Source organism: Delphinapterus leucas, chromosome 10 (genome assembly GCF_059928025.1).
Source record: "Delphinapterus leucas isolate spDelLeu-1000000601 "Yukka" chromosome 10, BTC_Dleu_Yukka2, whole genome shotgun sequence".
Lineage (NCBI taxonomy): Eukaryota > Metazoa > Chordata > Mammalia > Artiodactyla > Monodontidae > Delphinapterus > Delphinapterus leucas.
The window spans coordinates 66,376,930-66,389,264 of NC_143138.1; the positions used below are offsets into that span (position 1 = coordinate 66,376,930).

Here is a 12,335-nt window from a genome sequence, read left to right on the forward strand (position 1 = left end):
ACTGCAATAGTAACTGAGGTAGCATTTTCTTTTTTTTTCCTCATTATTTATTTATTTTATTTCTGGCTGTGTTGGGTCTTTGTTGCAGCACGTGGGATTTTTGTTTTGGTGTGCAGGCTTTTCATTGCGGCAGGCAGGTTCTCTCTCTCTGTGGCGTGCGGGCCTAGTAGTTGTGGCGTGCGGGCTTAGTTGCCCCGCGGCATGTGGGATCTTAGTTCCCTGACCGGGGATCCAACCTGCTTCCCCTGCATTGGAAGGCAGATTCTTTACCACTGGACCACCAGGGAAGTCCCAAGGTAGCATTTTCTATAGTTTACAGGAAACCATTTGTGTGCTTGTCTCTCCCCTTCTGCAAACTGAACTTCTTGAGGGAAGTTCCCACAGTCTTCACTGGGCCTGGCGCCGAGTAAGAGTTAGGTATGCACTGGCTGAAGGAGGATGAGTGTGTGTGCACGCACGAATGAGATCTGCAAAGCCAGCCTGGAGGCCTGTTTGGGGGAAGGCAGAGGGGCAAGGAAAGCAGCATGTTTTGACTTGGACAGTTACAACTTGGAGAAGCCATGTCTTCATTATGTCACAACAAGCCTTTGGAAGCATATAACTCTAATAGCAATGGGGCTTAATTAGCTTTCTTGGGAGCAATGCACGGGCGGTGGGGCTAGGCTAGTGATAAACATTTCCGATAATTTTTTTACTGGCTTTTTTCACGTAATTCAAGTAAAGATTTGCACATTGCAACAGTAAAGGAAGTATGCAGAAAAGGCATCAAGCAAATTCTATACTTTTCAGTTTTGCTCCCTTTTCCTACTCTACAAAGTGCATGGGTCATCTGAAGATCCTAGTACACAAGCAAAATTGTCCTAGCCAGCCCAGATGAGCTGCTGAGCAGGACAAAGATCGATCAGGTTTCTTGTTTGTAGCCTCATACCAGCCTTAGGCTTGCTTGAGAGCTGCCTTATTCCCCATGTTAGTGGGTAATGCTGACAAACCTCAGCCAGGAGGGAAACCTTCTGTTTCTTTGGGCTTCCTTCCTTCCTCTTCAGTCCTGTTTTTCCATCCCAGAGGAGGAATGCACACAAGGATCCTATTTCCCGAGTTGCTTCTCACTGGGAGGTGAGATAAGCCTCAGCATCACTACAAAAAAAAGAAGAGTGCAGAGGTCAGGGGGCCCTGTAGATGGGAGCCAGCTCTCCCAGCCTCTCTGGAATAGTCCAAAGCCCGTAGCAACACGTCACCCAGAACTGTCCTCAGTCATCCTTCGTCATTCTCTCCCATCTCCACACTCTCTACCTCCTCTTCTTGCCTGCAAAGTTTGTCATTCCTCTTCACCACCGTCGGCATCTTCATCTTTGGCTCCTGAGCCTCCCTGTGGAGGTCACCATGCTGAAAGTAGCAGCCCAGGGTAAACTGGATTGTGTGGGGAAGCAGGACAGCCTCAGAGTCTGCACTCTGACCCCTGTGCATGGGCTTGCATGCCTGTTGCCTTGCCCATGGCCCAGCTGGCATCCAAGTGCAGCTCCTGAGGCCCTGCATCTCTTCATTCTTCCAAGATTTGCCTTCCAATGACTAATAATTTCTACAAATCCCAGCAGCAAGCTGGCTCTGACTAGGCCTTTTCCTACCTGGATAGATTTTTTCCCCCTGATTTCATTTTCCCTCTGGTCTTCTATAAGTGTTTGAGAGCACAGACTGGAGAAGTAAGTGGACATGTGTCCATCCATCAGTTCTGTTTTGGCATGTGGACTGATTCTCCTCCCATCTGGTCTTTCTCCAAAATGACTGCTATGTGTCATATGTCACACTGAAGTGGGAAGAAAATGCATTTGGCAAGTGAAGTTTAGGGGGCTGGGAAGCTTCTGTAGGGTCTCCAGGTCCATCCCGTCCGTGGCCAGGCAGCAGCTGGACGAAGGAGGGAGTGGTACCAGACATACCACACAGCTGGTTTGCACAAACCGAGAGATTTGTGCATTCACTTGTCATGAAGTCAAGCCTAGTGAATTCTCCTAGGTCAGTATAGGCAGCTTGTCTATAACCCCTCCACCAGGAGACACTCTGGACACAACCTCAGCGCCCTCCTTTTACTCATTAAGTCAACAACCCAAATGCAGTGTTGCAGGAGCTACAGCCAAAGGTCCCTCTGGTGTGCTTTTAGCCTGGTGGTTGGTGAAGCCCTTGGAAGTGCAAGTGAGGGAAATGCTCAGAGCTGCAAAGAGAACTCAGCCCAATCGTTAGCCCCTGAGGTCCTGCTGAAAGCAGCCCAGGGGATAGGACAAGCCAGACAATGTCCTGCTCTTGAGGAATGCCCACTGTAGGTCAAGAGGAAGGAAACAACCCCTGGAACAATGAATAAAAACTGAATCAGAGCCCCAGACAACCAGAGGCCAGCACCATCCCATGGTTGGCAGGAGTCCCTAGGCTGAATGCCAGGGGTGGATGTGGACAGGGCGGGCATGTTCCTGGCAATGTTTCTCAGAGGAAGTGGGACTGAGAGTTTGAAAGGAAGGTAGGGGAACCACTAACCCACACTTCCAGGTCTCTACTGTACTGTGTCCTTTGTCACCAAGGCAGCAAAGACCTTGGAGTTCTGCTAACAGCCAGCAATCCACTCTGAGGCAGGCAACTCCCCAGGCCCGCTGCCTGGGTAGGGCTAATTACTCCCATTGGTACCAGGGACATGTTGATTTAAATCTGTGGAAAGCCACAGCTCCTATGGCTTCTACAAAAACAGAAAACAAACATCCTTCTCTCCCCCACTATCAAGTGGCGCAGCCCACACTGACTGGTGTCTGTGAAGCCAGAAGGGCCTGGGTGGGGCCAAGGTCAGGTCATTGGCCTGCCCATAGTGCCTTTGTACACGTTCTTCCGCAGGAGAAAAGGTGTGGCACAAAACCCCCAAATCCCAGACCACCCACCAGAGGGACAACTGATAATAAAGTTGGTCATGTGTATGCTGGGCACTTGTTGTTTTATTTGTATCAGCCACTCCACTCTCATAATCCCCCATGTTAGAAGGGCTAGTATTATTATAACTTTGCAGGCTAGGAAATGGAGGCTTGGTGAGCCTAAGTCAGTTGCCAAGGCCCCATTTGGAAAGTGGCAAGACTGAGGTGTGGATCCTTGTGGAGCCTAGATGTGCACACCTAGTCACCAGACACAAAGATGATTGAAACACAGGAGGAAACACAGTGAAGACCATCATAACATAGGCAGAGAGGCTCTCATCATCCCAGGCAGTCAGAGTCAGGTAGTCAAGTCAGCGATCCAGGCTTCATGGAAACTCCATCCCAGAGGTTGGGGGGGAGCAGATCAGAGGGTATGGGAAGGCCCAGCCAACGTCTGTCCATCAGCCTGGTTATCAGTGTTCATTGGGATCCCTGGATTAGTCCAGGTCAGGTTAGAACTGCTGACATCCCTTTTAATATATTCATCATCAGGAGAATTAAATGGGTTTGTAAAATGGGTCCAAATTTACTCAAGTTCTTCTACACAGCCATGATTTACGAAGCCAGGAATAGTTTGGAATATAGTCTGGATCTTCTAAGAAATATTCTCCCTCAGGAAAGCACAGGTTTGTGTGAGAAGCCAGGAGGCAGAGTAGTAGGCACTGAAGTCTGTAAAAGTGAGGTAATGGTTAATGCAGAGGCAGCCTGCAGCCCCTCATCTGGGAACAGTCCCTGGGAACCACAGCTCAAAGCCTCTAAGAAATATCAATTCCTCTTCCCAATCTCCAAGGTCACTGTCCCAGGGCCTGCTGAGGCATCCTTCCATCTGGCTTCAGGCCAGCCCTGACACACCCATTACCTTTCCCAGGGACACTTCCTGAGACTCCTGTCCCGCGGGACCAGGCCTCAGAGTGAATCCCAGATGGTTCCCATTGCACCATCTGGATAAAATCTTCACCCCCCCAGCTAGCCTTTGAGACCCTCATAACCAGCCCCATCACCCAGCATCCTTTATCTCCGTCCTCCCATGACATCGTGCCTCTTAACACTCTTGTTTATTTGCGTTTCCAACTCCTAAACATCCTTTAATGCCACACTCGGTGTCCCCTCTCTGAGGCCTGTTCCCACAAAGTCTGCCAGGTGGGACACTGAAGTTACCCAAATGAGAGCTCCCACTCCCAAGTTCTCCGAGTCAGAAAGCGCCACTGACTCCAGGGCAGGGCACGGCGCGACGCCCCCACGGCCCCTTCTCGTGATCCATGTCCCTCCAATCCTGGTTGGGTGGGAAGCTCCCACCAACCGCCGCTGGGCTCCTGGTAGCACTCGCCGTTCGCGTCGGCCTCAGACGGCGCATGCGCTGCCGCCGGTGGCTGTTTCCCTGCGACCCCGCTTCTGGCTCGTGTACTAGAGTCCTCACGGGCTGGCGGGAGCGCGCGCACGCGTGGGGGGCGTCGTGCGCAGGGAAGGGGCACCCGAGCCGCGCATGCGCAGCGGCAGGCGGCGGCGCGAGCAGAGCTGGGAGATGATGGCGGCGGCGGCGGCGGCGGCGGCACGGAGTGTGTGAGCAGCAGCTCGGGAACCGCCGGCCCGGGCCCAGTGCGACCCCGACCCCGCCCGCCCGCCCGCCATGGGCAACGAGGCCAGCCTGGAGGGCGGCGCTGGCGACGGGCCGCTGCCGCCCGGCGGCTCCGGCCCCGGCCCCGGCGCAGGGAAGCCGCCTTCAGCACCGGCTGGTGGAGGACAGCTCCCGGCGTCAGGCGGGGCGCGGGCAACCGCCGGACCACCCGGTCCAGGCCCCGGGCCCGGTGCCGGCCCGGGCACGTAAGTGCGGGACACGGCGGCGCCCGGGGGGCGGGGATCTGTAGCTTGAGGACGAGGCCGGGGCCGGGGCCCACGACCCTGCGGTCTAGTCTGGACAGCGAGGTCGGACGTCCGGCCACACTTAGAACCCAGCTGGTTTGGCATGAGCGGCTGGTCGCTGGGAAGCGGCCCTCCCTTTACAGCCGCCCTGCCTTAGTAAAGCAGAATGGTGAGCGCAGGGTCAGTCCGGGCCTGCAGACCATGACTCCGTCACGAACCCCAAATTCGCTTCCTCCCCAGTGCCGGGCTAAGGAGGGGCTTATGTAACCTCTGCTGGGTCCCTCTGCACTGGGGAGCAATGGGACGGAAAGCGTCGTCCCTGTCTGCTGGAGTCTGCATGTGTCCATTGTGTTGGGCCAAGGAAAGAGCACAATGGGAGTGGCTGTCAGGGAAGATAAGTGTCACTGCGAGGAACAGAAAGATGTGGAAATAGTTGAACCATGAACTTGGTCATGTGCTTTCCTCAGGCATTTAGTGGCTAAAATCATCTTTGGAGGAAGGGAAAATGCCACTGGACACCAAAAGGTACTTATTTAGGCTCATAAATACTAACAGGGTCATGTGCTTTCACAATGGTTTAGTGAAACACTTTGGGGTGAAGCAAAAATGCAGTTGAATCATCTAGAACCAAATATGTTCTCTTATGATTTACATTACCACCTCAGATCAGTGGAATGTTTTAAACAGAACATATCTGATCAAATACTGTGAAACCAGCTTGTTTAAAATGCATCCCGAGGTCCTATAAACAATCAAGTGGCAGTAAATGCAGTGGAAGGAAATGCCAATATATAATAAACCAATAGACCGAAAACTCAGGAAAGCTACCAAGAGACAACAAGATAAAATGGAAGGCATTATCTTTACACCAAATAGACCTGGGGAGTAGCAAAACTGGGGAGTGCTTCTGGATCCATGTGAGTCTGCTGATAATGTTGCCTTGGCTTCTCTGTGTGGGAGCACATAAACTGTGAGGGAGCATAATTTTTGATTCTTTAGCTGCCCAACTGTGCCTCTCATGTGGTTATTTTCTCAGAAGTTGTTTCTTAGACAATTAACAGTAATGAAAGGCTCTTAGTAGCCTGAAACCTGCCACAGACAGGCCAGCCTGTGACCATCCCTTTTAGAGTAGGGATTTGCCTATTTTACATTAGCTATTATGGTAATGCAGTTGGATAGCACACAGTTCTTAGCACTGCAAATACTGTCCATTTTGCTGCGTGTTGAGCTGCTGTTTGAGTTTTAGCTTGGGGGAGGCTCGCTCAGGCTTTAGAGCTCTCCTTCCAAAGGAAAGCATCTATGGCTGAGTGGAAAAACACATTGTTGTTAGGAGTTCTCTATATGGGAAATTTGTCATTTCTCTTCTGATAACCAAACAGGCTAGTCTGCTTGTAGTTTATCTAATGTTGCAGAGCCAAGCTTATGAAAATTTGGAAAGACTTGGGCAGCTCAAAGACACAGGAAGAAGCTAGTGTCTATTCATATTCCTTTTCAGTATTTCATTTCTACCGTGTCTATGTGTTCTGCTACAGGGCAGACCCATGAACTACTGTGGGTTAGGGAACCATGGGCTCCTGCTGGATTTAGCCATCACATAATCTCACTCCTGGCTGTGGGCAAGGCACACATATGGACCTGTGGAGCTAAGGTCCTACAGCTGTCAGGCTCAGGGGGTGAGCTGGCTATTTGTCACCAAAGCTCTGAATTGGGGGCCCTTAGGAGATGGAATTTACTCTTCCAGCTGATATTTGCTTGTCAGAGCATCTCAGCTGAGCTGCACCTCCATGATACGTCTCTCCTTCAGCATCAGAATGGCTTCTACTTCCTCTCACCAGAGCGTCTCAGGTACCTGATGCCAAATTTAGCATGTTCTGTTCCGAGATGCTGCTGAACAGATTGGCCCATTGATGGAGAAAAAGCCCTGTGGCATGTGCTTCTGGGCATTCGGGAAAGGCATTGGCATAGTTTCAAGTCAGCTTGTGAATTTGGGGGAATTATATTGTGAATAGAGGTAGGTGGAGGGTCAGGTAAGGGGGAGGTAATTTTACTAACCCCAAAGGAGAATGGAACTGAGGTCCTGGGGGAGTTGATTCCTGTCTCTTTCCTGTTGCTGTATTACCCCTTGTCACCCCAGGTTGAATTGGCCTTTTCATCCTCATACTGAGCTGACTTGGGTTCTGTCAGGGGGCAGCTCCAGCATCTGTGGCTGAAGAGCTTGACTAGAATCCTGTGAGTAGCAGTGCCACCACACCCATAGTGCCGCCTCTTAACCTGTTTGGATGATATGGCACTTTGGGCATCAGAGAGTCTCTCAAGGCAGGGCTCTCTGCTTCTGGTCTCAGGGTCACATGTGCAGTTATATACGTTGTGCCTTTCCCAAGGAGTGCCAGGTCAGGGAAGGCTGAACTCTATCTCAGGCTCCAAGCTATATGCCTTGGTATGGGCGCACCTTCCTACAGGAAGGGGCACCTTTCACTTATTCATTCATTCACTTATTTTTATGGTGGAATGCCTGATGTACAGTGAAGGTCCCAAGTTGATGGGATTTTACTTGTACACACATCACCAGTTCAAGAGAAATTTTATGAGTACTCCAGAAAGCACCTTTTAAAAAAATTGCACAAAGAAGCCATGTAGACCAGTGGCGGCCTGTTTAATCTACACCAGCTCTGCGGACTTGCAGAACTTTGACATTTGCAAATTGACCTTTAGTCAATCAACCAAGGTATATTTACTGGTATCAAGAGCAAGCACTGTGCTGGGCTTTGTGGAGGGTCTGGAAGAATATATGATGCTCCCCTGTCCTATAGCACCTCACAGTCTGGTTGGTCAGATAGCTCTTGAAGAACCCTCAGAGAACAAAGTCATGGAAGGTTCCTAGGAGTGACACTGTAGGCAGCTCAGTGTCTGAGAAATGTCAAATAGGTAGTGCTTATAGAAGGGTTGTCAAGTGAGAAGAGTGGAGAGGCAGAGCCAGTCTTCAAAAGAAGGAGAATCCCAAGACTCTTGGGAGAATGATGGGGATCTAAGAGGTGGAGAGAGATAGAAATGACATGAGGAGCGTGGTTTACACAGGCAGGGACAGTGAGCAGAGATTGGGGCTAAGTGCAGGGGTGTGGAAAGCTGGGACAAACCAGGTAAGCGCCTCGCGCTCGTTACCCCATTGAAATTGGTGATCAGTGCTGAGCTCTCACTCACTTCCAGTCCAGGGAGACATCTTGAACCAAAGGCAGCTGGGCACAGAGAGCCTGGGCATTTGCTGGAAGGTGGTTGAAGCTGCTCTGAGAACCATACCCAGAGTTCCTTTCTCAAGATGGGTTTGCCATAATTATATCTCAAAGATGAATGAATGAATGAATGAATGGTTTTGTCAGGCATAGTATCTCTGGTTTGGGATTAGCCAGACTTGTTATACTATGTCAGCTATCAGTTAGGCTCTAGAAAAATCTGGGATTAACTTGTAAGGCTAAAGTGAAAGGATACAATTGTTAGGTTTGGAAATAATGATCCTTTATTATTTAGAGATCCTGTGAGGCCATTGGATTCTCATGGAGGGCATGTCATTGAGTTTGCGCTTAAGTGACCTAACATCTGAATGGTGATGATGTCAAAAGCTCACCCAAAGGGGGCAACCATCTTTGCATTTCTTGCCAGGGAGAGAGGGACAGTTTTGATAATATAGCTGTTCCTAGCATTAGTAAGACTGATAAGATGCTGCAGATACAAAAAAAAAAAAAAGTTATGGATGCATTAAGGGGAGGAAGTCTATTTTATTTAAAAAAAACTTTTTATTATGGAAAATTTCAAACATACATACATAAAAGTAGAGAGAATAAGTTAATAAGCTCCCATGTTCCCATTGCCCAGCCACCACCATCATCAGCTCATGGCTGATTAAGTTTATCTATCTCCCTCACTTCCACCCCCATCTTCAAGATATCCCAGCATTTCATCATCAATATTTTAGTGTCTATTTCTAAGAAATAAGGGATTTGTAAAAACATTACCACAGCACCATGATCACATCTAAACAGCTAACATTCTCTTCTTAATCTCAGCAAATATCCTGTCAGGGTTCAGTTTTTTTGATTATCTTATTAATTTATTTTTACAATTGGTTTGTTTGAACTGTGAACTAAACAGGGTCTACACATTGCATTTGTCTGATACATCTCTTCAGTTTCTTTAAATCTGTATGTTCCTTCTCCTTTTTTCCCCGTTGCGATTTATGATTGGCTGTGTTATTTGTCCTGTGGTTTCTCATATTCTGGATTATGTTGATTGTATCCTTGTGGTGTCAGTTAAGATGTTCTTCTGTCCTGTATTTTTCCTGAAAACTGGGAATTACATCTAGAAGCCATTCAGAATCACATTTCTCTTTTTGGCCAAGAAATTCTAGCTTTTTAAGAAAGAGTTCGTTGAGGGCTTCAGATGTGAAGGGACTGAGAGTTTGTTGAAAGTAGATCTAGACTTTGGACTAGTTTGGGAACCAAAGAACAACACAGTGGGCCACTTTTCTGTTCTTTTTCTAAATTTCTCCTTCCACTGAGTAGGTTTGGTTCTGAGTTTAAGAAGTCAAAGCTTTCAGAGCCCCTGGATCACACCTTTTCACTCCAGCATAACAGGGGGAGCCTTCCCTGTATATGTAAGTAGCAGGCTGCTAGGAGAGAGGATTTGGGGCTTCAGTAAATCCTCCCCCTTTTCATAGGTCCTGCACATTTGAATGGGGCCCTTTCCCCTAATCTGTGATGGATGTGGGGAGGGGCAGACCTTGCTATGTGTGGGCTACTTGGGGAGAATCTGTACCTGGAGCCTGTGGCCCATACGCAATCAGTTGGTGCTGACTGTGGAGACAGGTTGGCAAAGCTGTCGTAATAGTTATAACTACCATTGCTGGGTGCCTGTTCCACCATAGTCATTCCTCTAGGTGTTTTACACACACTTATTCCTCACTCCACCTGCCTGGCCATACAGCTCCTGCAGGCTCCATCTGTCCTGGCCTTATTCGTCCTTCCTTCCCAGGGACTCACTTTTTAAAATGGTGAAATGGTGGCTGAGACCTACCTGCCAGCAGCAAGGGCCAAGTGTCACTTTAGGACTTGAGGCCCTCCTAGTAAGCTGGGACTTGGTGGACAATCCAGCTCTGGGGACTCCTATCTCAGTTGGTGCCAGGGGCATGTCATGCTGGTGTTGGTACTGCATTCGTAGGACTTGCGCAGGTTCCTTTCCTGTAGGGCCTTCTGCCATCTCCATTCACCATTGTAGTGGTGGAAGCTGATTGTAGCTGGGGAATGAATTAGGACCCTGGCCTATGGTAAGGGAGATGAATTCTGGTGTCCCACCCCCACCGTGGATTGGGCCTCTGGTGGGGACCTGTCCCTTTCTGGGATTCTCTCAGTGCATGTGTCTTATACTTTAGGTTCTGGTCAGCTGTGCCTGTAGGATGGAGAAGAGGAGCATGCTCCCTGATTGATCTGTGCTAAACCTTGGGTGCCCAGGCTGGTCTCAGGGCTGCTTTGATCTCTCCTTCCCGTACTTTGCTCTTAGGGGCATCTAGGGTTAAGAGAGCCTTGCTCTAGCAGAGCCCTCTTACGTGGTATCTCCACTTCTTTCTAACAGGAGGGTCACACGGAGGTATATTGGGAGGCTCCAGAGAACTTTAGGTCACCCTTGAGATCAAATCCAGATTTCTTTGGAGAGGCCTGGCTGCTTCTGAAGTGGTGGGACTGCTGTCAGGGCCAAAGGTGAGGAAGAGATTTTCCCTAAGGAGTAGTGGAAGGACTTGGTCCCAACCACTGAGGAGATCAAAGAGCCTCAGCAGCTTGTCTAGGAGCTCACACAAGGATCACCCAACCTGGTCCTATCTGGGACTGCCCCTATACCCAGAGGAGCCCAAGCTCTCCAGTGCCCCAGGCTCAGGGAGGGGGATGTGCCCACCCCCTGCCAGGGATGCTGGAAGAACCGGTAAGACATTTGGGTGCTTAGGAGGAAAGGAGAGGTAAGGAAATTTCCTGGTAGTCACATCCATACGTTGGATACGTTCACGTGTGCTGGTAGGTAATAAGGATCGTCCGCACTTTTTGTATATGGGAGCAGTTATGAGGAATTTCTACAGTTAAATTCTACTTAGAAGTAGGAGGACTTTAAAGTGATGTTCAGCCACGTATTCAGGAAACCCTTTGCTGAGCACCTACTGGATGCCTATCCCTGGGTGACATGTGAGGAACAAAGGAAGGCACAGGATATGGGCTCTGCCCTCAAAAGGGCTCACAGCGTGATGGGAGAGAAAGAGACAAGTTCAAATCTTTACCCTCAACTTCCTTAAATTAGAGTTTGCTCCTGCCTTCTCTTTGTCTCGCAGAGGTAAGAGAAATGAGCACACGATTAAAAGGGTTTGTATTATTTCATCTTCTAAAATAGTAGATCATATATTTGTATGGTGTTCAACAGCTTACAAAACACATTCACAGCACTAACTTACTCTGTTGGGAGCTCCAAAGGTCTAACATGAGAGATTCAGAAGAACAGCCAGCTAGCTGACTTTAGCAAACCCAAATGCCATACACTGAGCACAGCTGGAGAACCACGTCACTTCCCTGCCTCCTGTTCTCAGAAGATGGAAAATTTAGCAAGAGGATGGGAGGGCCTTGAGGACAGGAAAAGGATCTGGAAGTAGGACATTTGAGCAAAGGACAGGGCAGGGTGGGGTGGGGGATGAAGGATGGTGGAAGCATCCTGGGTGGGGGTCAGAAACTCAGGTTTTAATCAGTCCTGATGTTGCCTGAAACTGGCTGTACGTGTTGGGTAGGTCCTCAGTTTTTTTCCATCTGTAAAATGAGAAATTTAACTAAATAATCCCCAAAGTCCCCTCCACCTCTGACAGCTTATTTCTGTGAGATGATTGAAAAGGAAGGGGGATGCTTCCCACTGTTCAGCTTCACAGAGGAGAGAAAACAAGTACAACGTGCAGCCTTTAGGTTAATTAGAAGAGCTTTAAATGAAGAGGATTGCTCTTCCATTGTGCCCCAGAGATCTTCCGGAGTGGACAAAATGACCTCACAATCAAGCCTGGAGCCAGGAGAGGGACTGGCTGCTGCCTTGCCAATTGGTTGCTCCTGGTAAACACGGGCTCTTGAAAAGCTCTTGGCATCCTTCTACTGGCTTGGCTGGCCAGCCAGCAAGGCTCCCACCTGGACCTGCAGAGCCTGCTGCAGGATCCCTTTTCCCAGCCGTGCTCGACTGCTTATCTCCTGAGTGTTGTCCCATCCATATCCCACAGGTGCTCTGGCAGCAGCCAGTGTGCTCACGTTTTCCAGGGGAGCCAGAGTTAGCAAACACTTTGTGGTGGGGGAGGTGGGGCATGGATAGGGCTGGCCTGAAAGAGACTTTAGTTCTGCCCCCTCCAGTTGGCAGTTGTACAGCTTCCTTCCCTTGTAGAGTGAGGAGATGGATGTGGTACTCGCAGTTTCTCCTGTAGCTCCGTGGGTTCTGTGGGCTCAGGCCAGGTCTCCTCCAATGTCAAGGTCTGGCATG

At 49.5% G+C, this 12,335-nt stretch overlaps 1 protein-coding gene across 2 annotated transcripts in view; it reads left to right on the forward strand.

Moving 5' to 3' along the window:
* The first annotated feature begins 4,558 nt into the window (after window positions 1-4,558).
* The window catches only part of BSN (bassoon presynaptic cytomatrix protein), a 93,333-nt gene continuing 85,556 nt past the window's right edge, over window positions 4,559-12,335 (forward strand). For both annotated transcript variants that reach the window (XM_089919331.1, XM_089919330.1), the window contains exon 1: window positions 4,559-4,763. In XM_089919331.1, coding sequence (XP_089775457.1) covers window positions 4,570-4,763 — 194 coding nt within the window. In that variant the 5' untranslated portion in view covers window positions 4,559-4,569. The remainder of the gene's footprint in view (window positions 4,764-12,335) is intronic.